Genomic DNA, 13990 nt, shown 5'->3' with positions numbered 1-13990 from the left:
AGAGAGCAGCCAGAATTTTAAATATTAAAATCGTATTAAATTTATTTGAAAATAGTTAATTATACCACCTACCACTATGAGAAGTCATGGATTACAGATTCCTGGAATGGAATTAGAGTTCCTGGTGGAACTTTTAAGCATTTGCTATTTTGAAATTATGCAAGCCTAAGAAAGGAGAATTATGCAAACTTGAGCTCCAATTCAGGAAAGCATCTGAAAATGGTCAAAATGATTTGCTGAACTGGGGCTATTAAAAATGAAAAACAGTCCTTTGTTCATAACATTAGGAAAGAAAAATAATTCCAGTCTCTTGTTCTATTACCTTTGAATTAGTGATTTTGGTTAGTCAATGCATTAACCTTGGGGCTCTCAGTCAGGGTGGCAAGGACAGGAGCACTGTGGAGGTGATGGCCTCTGAGAATGCGAGGGAAGGTTTCAAAGACAAACTGTGTACCTTACAATGTCAGCTACTGTGCTTGAACATGTGTGTGCAGTAACTAAATGTTTTATTCAATGATGCACACCAAGTATCTGAAGGCAGGAACAAACCCGCAAACATTTCCAGATAGCTAAAAGAAAGAAGGTGTTTGAGAATCAAGCTTTGAAAGGAAGGTACTTTCATTATTATACATATTGTACATTCAAAATTTACATTGTCATTCTAATAATCATTCCTACATTTACAGTGGCAAAACCAGCACGCAGAAAAGACATAATTGATCTCTATATTTTCTATCAGCTTGAAGTGGTACATCAATAAACAAATATCTGACTCAACAGAAATAATTGAAAGAGATAAAATAGTTAACTAAATTTTAATATAGTACAAGCTTAAAAATTTCTTTAAGTAACAAGAAGAATTTTGTAATGTTATAAACTTCAATAGAATTTCAGCATTTGTAAAGGACATGTCTAAACACATCCTTCCCTCCCACAAAAGGACAAAGCCTTGGTTCTTTGTGATAGATTTAAAAACAGAAAATACACTTCAAACTTTTTTAGTCATAAGCCAATTGACACTAAGTTACCAACACTGCTGATATGATGTAATTTTTCCCTGCTTCAAAAACTAAAGTGCAATGTTATTCTGGTGAAAAAGGTGCTGGTATTATCTACTGCCCAACATAACACTACCAAAATTTTGTATGCGTATGGTTTACATTTGAGTCATTTACAATGAAGAGTATTTTCTGCTGATAAACCTCAAACTCTTCCTTTTATTGTCAGCAACATATATATATTAGTGCAAGCATTAACATATCCTGTCAGTTTCATAAATGGACTGCTGGCCACACACTGCAGGCATTATTATCATCCTCACAGGCCTACTACTCAAGGCCAGTACTTGTTCTTGGTGATCCATCTTGAGCCTCTGACTTTGCCTAAAGTAGGCCTAGTGGGATGGTGCACCTTTACTTTTCATTACTCTTAAGTGGCCAAAAAGAAGGCAATGCAAGCTTTTTCTCAATTCATGAAGCCATTCATCCAATAAGGCAGGTTTAACATTTTTTACCTCCCCTGTGCATCTTCTCCTGTTCACATAGGTTCCCCACATGTTCCATAGCAATTACCTTTTGGGGAAGACCTGCTTTGGGGCAGGCTAATCAAGTGCTGTGGGTAAATTCTTCAAATACAAGTATAAATAAATGAGACAAATGCACACAGTGACTTGCCTCTGAAGGTCTAAAAGCCTGGCCACTACCATTCTTTGTACTCACTATTCTGCCTTCTGTAGCTTCTCCCAGGAGCCCTCCAAAAGTGATTACAGGAGACATACAGGCACAGTATAGGAAAAGAATCGAGGCCAGGCACTGCAGGCTTAATGCATCCTTGAAGTCACTCAAGAAAAAAGGTGCTTTCCTTTGGATGTCAAGTATCAAACCACCAAAAAGCCTAAATAGGTGAGATGAAACTCGTCAAACTGTACACTAAAGGATTCTAGCTAGTTTAAAACTATGGGCTACACATGACTGCCAGTGCCTATTGCCGGCACAAATTAGCTATTTCATAATCCAGATTAAAGCATAACAATTAAAAATGTAAATGAGAATCTTATCTATTCCAATTCAGCGGTATTCCAAATACAATCAAGCAGCTTACCCACATTTTTAAAAGCTAAGGGTTTTTTTATATATGGGCTAGATACTGAAAAATAACTTTGCAAACAGTTTTACCTAAACGATGCTTTAAGTCAAATCTGTCTTATGATATGCAGAACAATGGAACAGAGGAATATGCAAAACCTCAACCAAGATCACTGCATTGATGCATTTCAATATTACTACTACAACACACAGTTGCAGCATTTTATTTGAATTCTCTACATACATATGATTATGTCAATAAATACATTTAGGTCTACCATTTTTAACACTGTTCTTATCTGGAGTACACAGATATTCTATAAATGTTAGAATAAAACCAAATATCTGTAAGTTTGTTCAACTGGGTAAATTATTACCAAGGATTTAAAAAACAATTTTAAAAAATTTAAATACTTTAAAATGCTAGACATTAATTTGCATATATAAAAATCTGTTTTAACTTTTATTTAAAAAACCCCAAACACTCCTAAGAAAAATAAAAGCCTTATCTACAGATAATTCTGTGAGCAGAAATGAACTTTTCAGCTCCACATATGGGCTACAAAAACAATAAAAAGTAATTGTAACAAAGCCACTATGGTAAAAATCAACAGAAATGTTGTAAAGTCTTTCTCGCAAATCTATGAAAAAGATGCATTTGATTTGGAAGTTTATTATTCTGGGGATAACACTGTACGTATATTCCAAAATTTTTCAGTTGATTTAATCTCTACTCTCATTTCAGATATTAAAGTTTAATCATATGCAGGTATTTCCAATTTTGGAGACTTCTTCAGAAAATATTTTTGAACTAACAGAGAACAACAATAACTGAAATAAATTCCTTCAATTTTATTTTATCTCTAAGAAACCTGACCAAAACCCGAAGCTAACCAATGCAAAACTACCTTTGGCCACTTTTTATTTCTTTTTGTTCCATTTCCATGTATGCTTAATAAAACAGATTTGCATTAATGGGATTTTCTAGTACCTAGCCCAACGCTGAAAATTGCATATTCCTGCTGTAATTATGATAATTGCATGCTCCTGAAAATTAAAATTTAAAACTCAACTCTTAAAAGTCAGTTAGTTAAATTAGGCAGCATCTTATGTGAAATCCTTCACAAATGTGTTGAGAAACATTGCCAAAGGCTTGAAAATACTTTAAGCACATTAGCACTTACAGGCAAGAATCCAACACTTGAAAAGGACAAAGGATGCGCTCTGACACTTGTACCGTGATCTTGTAATGTTTAAATGTCAATCGTTAAGATGAAGATTTATCACTTTTATTTCTTTATGGAAGAAATTAATTTCATTTAAGGAAGTGAACACACCTTCCAGTTCTCTGAAGTTCAGGTCCAGCATGATGGCCTTCTTCTTTAAGAGCCTCTCCTGTAGGAGTAGATCCATTTAGAAATTTAGGTGCCTTCCTTTTCTCCTACAGAAGAGATGGGGGAAAAAAAGGGAATAAAATAACTTTAAGCCTACCTTTACACTAAAAAGTATAATTAAGAGAACGTGCCGAAATTCTATGCCTTCCACACCCTTTTTCATATTCCCAGCTCATTAGCAGTCCTCCATTTTCCAAACTAATCTTTTATTGAGTACAGACGACTAGAACTGTACAACACCACCTGGAAGACCTTATTAGTACCTTGCACAACAGTATTTATCTCCCTGTATCTACAAGAAATAGATTCCTGAAACACAATGAAATAAAGCCTAGATTTTCAACACACAGAAGAGGCTCAACCCTGAGACACAACTCTTTAGATACATCTTTCCTTCAACCATTTCCAGAGCAGAAACATTTAACATGCATCAGAAACTGACCTCTTTTTATGATACACACAGTATTTAGTTGAAATATAAATGAGAAGTAATTCCCCTGCTGAGCAAGCTGCTTACCAGATCCTCATAAATTTTTCAGCTGAGCCTTCCTTCCAAAAAACCCTGAGCCCTGCTTATTCTGGAAACAAGTTACATGGTATCCTCAGGCTATTCATTAATAAACTGCTCTGCTGCTACCCCATTCTATTCCACCCGCTCTGCCAAACCACCACTGGACTCGACACCACTGTCAACCTTCTGAACCAAAACCTCTGGTCTGTCCCCTGCTTTTGATCCTGGAGGCCCAAATTCCTATAAGCTGCAAAGAGAGAAGAGGGAAAGAAAGTCTCTCTAAGGACCTACTTTCATTAGCCCTCATTCTAAGCCTGCATCATCACAACAAAGCAATATGATTGACTTTTATCTATTTTAAAAACATTCTGTGAACAGTACATACTACAGAAAATTAAACATTGCAGTCAATGCTGTATGCAAACAGAAGTTCTTATATAATTAAAATATTCTTGCTGATCACTCCTAGACTAGTAGTAAAATTTGGTAACATGAACTCAAGTACAATTTCTCACATGAACTCATTTCAGTATTTCAAAAGGAAATATTGTAAATTAACTTAACAGCACAGCAGAAAACTGATTAAAGCCTTTTTTCCCCCCTTCTTCATTTCTTTCTAATTTTTTTTCTAACTTAAATGGACAATCCACTTTTTCTTACAAAATGTGGGATGTGGGGACTTTCTTGATGCTTTAAAGTCATCTGGATAGGAGCCAGCAGTGTGGCCAGGTGGCCAGAAAGGCCAATGAGATCTTGGAGTGTGTCAAGAAGAGTGTGGCAGCAGGACAAGGGCAGTGATTGTCCCTCTGGACTCAGCAGCTCAAATCCCATGCTCAGTTCACACAAGACACCACAAGAGAGACTGGACCTTTTTTCTCCTTTTACCTGGGAAGGAACGCTTTTTGGTGGCTCAATTCGTATAGATGGATCCCACTCTCCTGGAGGCAGGACTGTCACTTGGTCTAAGAACTCATCAATTCCTGACAACAAATCATTTCGGTCCTTTGCTTTATAGGCAACATCATGGAAAACCTACAAGAAGAAAGTACTCAACATTAATTTTTATTTTATTTTTCTGAAAGAGGAACTGATTATCATTATATAATGATTACACTTCATTATTTTTAAAAATGCATGGAAACTGTTCTGTAGGTCCTCAAAACTTTGGCTTTTACTTTACTTACATACTTTTAAACTAAAAACTACCAGTATGCACATTCCTATGGACAATAAAACATGGAAGTTTTATCTTCCAACTCAAAATGAATATTGAATTCATTTCAAAAATTAAATGAAAAGTTAATTTTCAATATTCAGGATATTAATAATTCTGCCCTACAGCCATTTTACTACTATGCTGTGCTAAATCATGACAAAAAATTCTTCAAATAAGCTTCAAACCAAACCACAAGTTTTTATTAAGAATAATAATGCATTTTTATACACCTACCTTAATTAATTTAGAAGGTTACTTAGAAAGCACATGAATGCAATCTTACTAAAAAACTACACTGTTCTACATACTACTACAACATTAAGTCCAAGATGAGAAAAAAAAAAATGCTTCTTTGCTATAAAAAACTGCTTGCAGAAGATGATCCTAAATTGTCCTGTGCATTTGAAACCTGAACTGTATTTCTCCAAATACCATTAAATCTGATCATTAAATCTTATAATAGATCTCTGAAGTCTACTCAGGTCTTTTCATACCATCAAACAATTGACATTTTTTTCTATTTCATTAATCTAGACTATTCCTAAAAATCATATCAGCCTATCTAAAAAGATCAGAAGCTGCAACTAAAGCTTTTAATATTGAATTCTCATACTGAACAAAAACTGTATTCACAGACTCATTACCAATTGCACAATGACAAATTTCTAGTTTACATTACCAAACTTCAAATTGTTCTAGAGTAAAAAGTACTGGCATTTCTGCTAGATAACTTTAAAAATTACCAGCAATTCAGTAGGTGGCACTCAATGTGAAGTCAAAACTAAAACATACTAATTTTGGTCAGTAAGATGGCAACACTTAAAAAGTCCTGGTTCCCTTCTTTGGTCTTTAAAAGCAATAGAGCTCTACACATATGACTTCAAAAGGTTATTAAAATTCTAATTTTATTTATATGACTTTGCTTAGATTTAAAAAAAAAAAAATCTATGATGACTCAAATGCATACATTTTTAAAACTTTGTGCCCTGAGCACTTGCACAGCTGCTTCTGTCCTTTCTGACATACAGTGACTCATATCATATGCAATTTTATTCAACAGTTCTGTTAACTAATTTGAAACAAAAATTAAATCTATACATCAAAGCCAAACTTTTTCAGAAATACATTTAGGATTTCTTAAAGACAGACAAGGAGGAAAGTTAATATACTGTTATCTACTTCAGTAACACAAAAAATAAATAAGTTTACAGCTCTTCATTTAATCAGTTTGTTGATTTTTTTCTTTTACCTACTATTCCAAGTAATTTACTGAAATCAGTTGGTAAATACATCATTCTAGACTACAAGCATTTAAAATAGATCACTCACATCATCTGTCATAAGTGTTGCTATTGATCGTCCAATTTCATGGTACTGTGGAGCTTTTCCTGCTGGTCCCAGCAATAAAAACAAAAACCTGTGGAGAAAGTAACACAGATGAGTATGGCTGACTCATTTGCATATACTCAGAGGGGGTCTTTCAAATTAATGCCTAAAGAAAATTTAGAGGTGAAGTAAAAATACCTTTTTCACCACTTCAGACCTTAAAAGATTGCTGCAACACTGTGAAAAGTTTCATCTTGAAGTCATTACTGGAACTAACTCAAATCCTGAGCCAAAATTACTCAGGTATCTTCTTAATTAAGCCTAATTTTTCAACTTCTTACAATTCTTACATTCTTACAATGCCTTAAACATTGTAGAAATCCACAGACTAGAGCTCAATGACTATTTCCTCTGGATTCTAAGCTGACATTCCCAGTAGCAAAGACACCCTTAAGTGGGAGCCTAGGAGCTGTATAACCTGTCCTATGTTCCCTGATGATCACCTTTCCACAGGAGTTAAACCCCCTCACCTGCTGTGACTGGGCATGGCAGGATGCACCTATTGTACCTCTTGCAATACACTTGGGCATACTCATACAGTCATATCCTGGTTCTGTGTCAGTGGAAAGGAAGGGAATTTGGATATTGGAAAACCTAAAAAAGTAAGTGACATTCTGGGAAGCTGATCCAAACTGAGGGTTGGGTTACAGCACATGTTAGCAGATCCTTGTGCAGTAACAGTGCCTAACATGAAGCTCACCAAAACCTTAAACAGGAATAGCATGTTATAAATTCAAAAGGATACAAACCAAAGAGTGAACCCTAGTAATTTGTTTCACAACCTTCTTCCTATATTCCATGAAAATGATGTTCCCAAGCACAACACATCTGAAAAATGTAGTGTCTTCTTTCAACTCATACTACAAAAAAGCTCACTTCTGCCTCCTTTGCAAGTTTACTACCCTAACTGAAACTGACAGTGTATCTTCAGAATGCAAGTATGCTATTCAGATCTGCAAGTCTACACCATTCTGAAAAACTCAGGACAGAATAATTTTGACTACAATAATACAGTAATCTGCACGTAGAACACGTAGAACAAACATTATGAGCACTCCTGTTAACTGAAAATTCTCACATATATGTATTTTTACCCTTCAAAAGAGTGTATAAGCTGAAAATCACAAAGATAAACAAACACTGACAATTTTAAAACATCCAACTCCCACCAAAAACATAAATGCACAAATGTATGCCAAAAACTACAAAACAGCCCAATACATCAATGTGCACAGAAAATGAAGTGTCATCTGTGATGACTGATGAAATTATCTTCTGCTTTCATCATGAGATCTGTATTTTGATATTTTGAACACCTTTGGTAAACATAACCACTGGTATACTGGTGAGATCCTTGGGTTTGGGGGAGCAGGGGTGACTGCACCAGGTTGGACAGCATATTGCAGACTGAAAACTACTACCTGCAGATTGACTACTCCAATGTCAATCACACAGATTTAGGCATTGTTTTTTGACCACCTTAGTCATTCATATGCAGAGCATTTGTCTAGAAATAGAAGATGTTCAGATTAGACAGATCTTCAGACTTAGTGTGCTCTTCCCCACTGACAAGCTGTGTCATACTGAAGGGAACTATAACTATCTTCATGGTCATCTCTAAAATGTCAACATAAACTTGGAAGACTCATTGCTTTTACTCCAAATCAGCTATCAGTTTCACCTCCTACACTTGCTTAAGACAGCATCTTTACATATATACAGATGTATATATGTATGTAAGTGTGTAAACAGATATATATCTAGATATGTATTATGCATTCTGAGAACTTTGTGACAGATCTCATTCCTTCAAATTTTGCAGCAAATGACTGACATAATGTTAAACAAAACTCTACATTTCTTTAGCTTAATACAGTATATATAAAAATTTACAGCTATTTGAGACCTTAAATATTATTATCTTATTGCATAAGTAAAGCCAGACTTTCCAGGCATTTATTTACCGTGTAGGGACCGGAACCTCTGTGAGACCCGAGAGAAGCACAGCAGGGGAGAGCCTCACAAAAGCAATAATAGGTCTTTCTAAAAAATCTACTTCTCCCACTAACACATTTGATGCTTCTGCTCCTGAAGGAATTTTCCTCATGAAGTTCATATCAACCTATTCATACAAAGATGAAACAAGTGTTTATTCCCTTACATTTCTTAGCAGGAATTCTATAATTATGTTTAATCAGAATTTACTAGACATTTATGCTACAAAGAAAAATTAAAAAGCAAATTAAATATCCCACAGTACAGAAAAGACAAACACATTTAGAAAATGTCAGCCAGCCCGCCAAATAATAAATTATATTCTATAAGTTAGAATCACTAACACCTAGTATATTCTAGAAGACTCAAAACTGCATAATCACCTTACTAATATTATCATGACAAACATCCCATGATAGGACATAAATTAACAAAATCTATGCACGATTAAGTAAGGAGAGTTCATGTAATTACACATGGTTTCTAGAATGCAATAAGTTATTTCAATGGCATGTATTTCAAGTATGTCATAGTTTTGAAAAATAATTAGTATATTTATCTTTTTATTCATAAAGAATATAATGGTTGAAAATGTTCACCTTTATTTCTGTACATAATTACAGAAGTGCATTAGAAAATGGTACAGCACATGAACTCTGTGTTCACATACACACACACACACACAAGCACCAGTAACATTGGTGGCTAGAGAACTTACAGATGGCCTCTTGAGTCCCACACCAAGTGTGCCACAACTACAGTGCCAGGAGGCTGACTCCTGTCCAACAGGAGACAAGGCAGGTGTACACAAGGACAGGCCAAGCAAAAATATAAAAACTGTGACAGAGGAGCAGGAACATATGGCACCTGCCATGATTAGATCAGAACTACAGTGTAAACTTTCCTTAACAAAACTATTTCCTTAAATGAAACAATTTAACTTGGCAGAACAATTTTCTTACAGTGTTTCACAGTATAAATGACACTTCTGACTGAACTTGCCCAGCAAATTTAGATTATGAAAGAAATATAAGAGATTTACAGTAGATTTTTTTACAAGGTTTACTTCAGAAAGTGGTATTATATGTTTCTAATTATTAAGATGTACAACAACTTTTGTAGAAGAAGCTACATTTAAAGCATTATGTATTTAATATACATATAAAGCAAATCCTTCTTAAAAACCCTCTTTACAAAAAAAAATAAAAAATAAAAAAGGAAACAACAAAAAGTTCTAGAAAAAGAAGTTACAATACAATGTACAAAACTGCTTTCATAAGAGCTTTAACAGCAGATGTGAAAGTATCTCCATCTGCATGAGAAAGTACAGGACTGCACTCTTATGTTACCAAAATACTGAGAAGATCATCAAACAGCTCCCACTGTGAAGAATTTCAAAATGTGACACATTTAGCCTAGATCATATTGTGACACAAGTTCTCTCTCAGTACCCATTGCCTGTATACACTGGAACACTTAGATGTAACTAAGGGGGAAGTTACAACCAGCAGTTTTTGTTACATAGTTAATTGATGCTAAACACTAAGGTATTTAATGTTTCTTACCTTACTAAAATCAACTGTGCTGTTTTCTCTGCTTCCTCCTGTTCCAGTAGCTTTAACATCTCCACTTTTCCCGGTGTCTAAATTTCCAGGTGCTGACTGTGGAGATGCCAATAGCCCTGAATTAAAACAAAGGAGATGAGTTCAAAATGGTGCAGGAAACCAACTGAGTGTGCAACACTACCAAAACTCAATGTGGCAGCTTGCTTAATGCAAAAGTGCACGTTACACAGTAAGTGCCCTACATTAGTATCATAAATGCAACATTAACAAGTCACTGTATTGTCAAAAAAATGACATAATTAAAAAATTAAGTATTGCCCTAAATGATGGCCATTTGCAGAACAGTCACCAGAAAACATCAGCTACTTTAATCACAGAAAAAGTAACTGTTGGCATATTAATCATAACTGATTCAGTAGTTAGTATATAGCATCTTCACCATACTAAGAAGTCCTCGGATACCAAATGCAAACACCTCAATTCTGCTGTGTAGCAGTTACAGCAATTGTCAAAAGCATCAGCAAGCCTCAGACTACAACTACAAGGAATGTAGTCAACTAGTTAACTAAGCTGTAAAAGTAAGCAGTGTACTACATGAAGGATAGCTTGCAAACCATGCTTTCAATCAACAGATCAAAGCTCCCACTATTTATCCACCCTATATGGAACATACGCTTGAGATGAAGAGGCACACACAAAAAAGTTCTTCAAGCTCAGCATAGAGCTTCCCTCTAACACTTGCACCAAAACAAAACCATGTTATGTATCTTGCTACACTGCCAGAAGCACTGAATTACAGGTTCAGTAAAGGGTGCAAGAGGCAAGTAACCCAAGCATTCATACACACTGAATTCCATGTTGCATCATGAGACTCTCTACCCAATTAATATTTAAAAGCTGGTCTAGGCATGCATAACCAAGCCCAAATCCCATCTTCTGAATTACAGAGCTTTTACTTGGTCAGTTTAACATGCACTAGAAGTGCATTTGGCCTTCTTGCTTGTCTACACTAGACCTTTCAGCTGTGGTGACAGAACATGCTTTCACACGCCTGGGAAACCACATCTAAAAAGACTGAAGCCCAAACATTGAATTACATGGAGAAAAGTTTGTATTTAGTTCAAGCATCTCTCTAGTCAAGATATAAACAAAGCCCTCTCTATCTTTGGGGTACTGTTCTATCATACCTACTGTCACATAACTACTTGCATACCCCCATGTTTATAACTTCTCAATTTTGACATTATTTTAGCATTTCAAGTGATAACTGAATTCACTTTATTCCATCCCCATATTTGTTTCCAAAAACCACTTCCAAAAAGTCATCATATCAATAAAAACATGCAGGTCCAAGCCTTTACCACTAATTTTCATTCTTACAGTTCATAAGGAATATAAGTGGTGTGGGTAGCTTCTCCTGAAGCAAAAATCAAATCAAATTAATAGGTGTCATTTCCTTCATAAACATGGACAAGTAATGAGCTAATACAAAAACAAAACAAACAAACAAACAAAAAAACCCCAACAGCAAAAAACATGTTCTACTCTTCTGCTCCAAGATTTATGTGTCATTCACAAGAATCATATCATCAACCACCTAGGAAATCAGCTGATCAAAGTATTTAACTGCTTAGGAGTTCATGTTTGTAAAATTAGAAAGAAATATTAAACAGTTCGCAGAAGAGCAGCATAATATAGAAGTTTAGCACAAACTTCTTCACTGTTTTCCTCCTTCTCTGTAACAATACAGGTAACTTAAAATGTTTTTAACTGATAAAAGATGAGCCATAATGCATCATTTTGCATTTTCTGGAAAAACACTGTGAGCAAGAGAACAAGAAGTGGAGAAACAATGAAGGAGAAGGACAGAGGATTAGGATTCTACATATTAGCAGAAATATTTATTATTTCAGTATTTAAGTGATACTGATTCTTCTAAAGGGTTTGCCTTCAAAATTTCACAAAACAGTCACAGTTAAGGCCCACAAGTTTTGGCACTGACACAGGAGCATTTGTCTGATCCTAAACCATGTGTGAATAGTTTTTCTTTCTGTTGGCCTTACAGTTGGACAGACTGCTGCTCTCACAAGACAATACTATTCACAGCTTTACAGACCTGAGCAAGCATTTCTGCATGAGACTGAACTTCATTACACATATCCATCATTCTAGTATTTATAGAGAAACTCTGAACAAAAGAATTATCTTCTTTAATAGTGAAGCACTTCTATTCAAATCTCACATTAATAAAAGAACTTGTTTCCCCTCTCTTCTCCAGGACAACTCAAGGACAACTACCTAGTAGTACTTTCCAGATTTTAAGACAGAGAAACTCATTGTTACCAAGCTACCAAGGGGATCCTTAAAAACACAGCACTCCTCCAGATGTTAGTTAGGAAGATGGACCACCTCTCTCCTCCAAAAGACTACAGTGGAGTGAGCCTTGAGTAATTTAGAATAAAACCCCGTAAATTTTTTAAGTTAAGGTACTTATAACTACAACTTCACTAATGATCATATGCTTTTTCTACTTAATACTGTGATCACAAAAATCTAATTAACATTATCTACAGAAAAAAGAAAGCAAGATAATTACATACATTTGTCTCACATCTGTTTCATACAAAAAGATGAGTAATATAATGAGTTCAACATCTAAGCATGACTATTCCAAAATAACTGTATTTAGAATGGCAAAAATTATATAATACAAACCTTATAAATATGAAGTTAACTATATTTGTATTTGAAGAAATTAAAATCCATTTTTAAAACTAAATTCCAATGCAGTTCTAATGCAAAAAAAAAAAAAAAGTTTAAATTACTACTACAGAGCAAATATGCAAACTTTTCCGAATTACTAATTTCAGGAAGCAATTACTGTAAGAGGAAAGCTGCTGTAAATGTTACACTGTTCAGTTTTAAAGTACATTTATCAGTGGACCAAAAGACCTCTTAAACAGACTTCTCTGCTGTTGTTCACGGACGTTATGAAACCTCAGTGATGCTGGTGAATTAACAGTTTTAATTTTTAGCTATGACACACAGAGCTTACTTCCCAGCCCTGCCTATGGAATTCATTATTCAACAGTTCAAAGATGGGAAAACAAATCCTGCTCTTCAACTGATGACAAAATTTAAAAACATTATTAAGAGAAGCCTTTGTCTGGCTGACTTACTATGAATTGATGACTAGCTGATCAAAATTAAGTGGTAGACCAAAGATGTGTCTCTTTTCCCTCCTTTTACAGTAACTCACAGTAAGTTCAGTAACCTTCCAGCTATTTATGAAAACTAAAAAATAAGTGTCTGAATAACACAAGGCAAATGAAAGAGGAATGTAAACAGAAAAAACCCACGTATTAGAAAATTAACACAATTCCTCATGCTCACAGGAGGCAAACTCAGATGTGTAAAATTTATTCAGACTGAAATATTCTGAATTACTAGAGAGGTGATACGGACCATAACCTATACTGGATAGGACCAGGAAATTTGGGCTGACTCCAACAGGCTTTTTCCCCTAATTAATACCAGGAAGTTGACTTCCTTGTCAGGGTTTTCTTTTGATTCTTGTCTCCCAAGACAGAGATTTGTTCAGTTGTAGCCCTGAAGTCATAGTCTGAGAATGTCCTCAAAAGCACCTCTAAGGAAAAAACGTGTCTTTCTGTGGTCAGATGATTTCTTGAGCTAGAAAAGGGAAGAAAACCCCAGAAAACAAAAATACCTTCTTTGTTGGTTTTTATCATTCTCTGGAAAGACTTCTGGATTAACTGGGAAATCATCCCTTTCAGATTCTTTTCTTTATGAGAACCATCAGCATGAGGAACAAAAGTAAT

General features: G+C 35.0%; 1 protein-coding gene across 4 annotated transcripts in view; it reads right to left on the bottom strand.

Annotated features, from left to right (window-relative positions):
* Positions 1-13990, bottom strand: part of SLC4A7 (solute carrier family 4 member 7) — a 91165-nt gene that overhangs the window by 21316 nt on the left and 55859 nt on the right. For all 4 annotated transcript variants that reach the window (XM_056484428.1, XM_056484426.1, XM_056484427.1 and 1 more), the window contains 6 exons: positions 10152-10267; positions 8556-8713; positions 6535-6622; positions 4875-5021; positions 3422-3525; positions 1719-1893 (listed from right to left, as the gene is read on the bottom strand). In XM_056484428.1, coding sequence (XP_056340403.1) covers positions 1719-1893; positions 3422-3525; positions 4875-5021; positions 6535-6622; positions 8556-8713; positions 10152-10267 — 788 coding nt within the window. The remainder of the gene's footprint in view (positions 1-1718; positions 1894-3421; positions 3526-4874; positions 5022-6534; positions 6623-8555; positions 8714-10151; positions 10268-13990) is intronic.

Source organism: Oenanthe melanoleuca, chromosome 2, assembly GCF_029582105.1.
Source record: "Oenanthe melanoleuca isolate GR-GAL-2019-014 chromosome 2, OMel1.0, whole genome shotgun sequence".
Taxonomy (NCBI): Eukaryota; Metazoa; Chordata; class Aves; order Passeriformes; family Muscicapidae; genus Oenanthe; species Oenanthe melanoleuca.
This window is presented reverse-complemented; position numbering and strand designations above follow the sequence as displayed.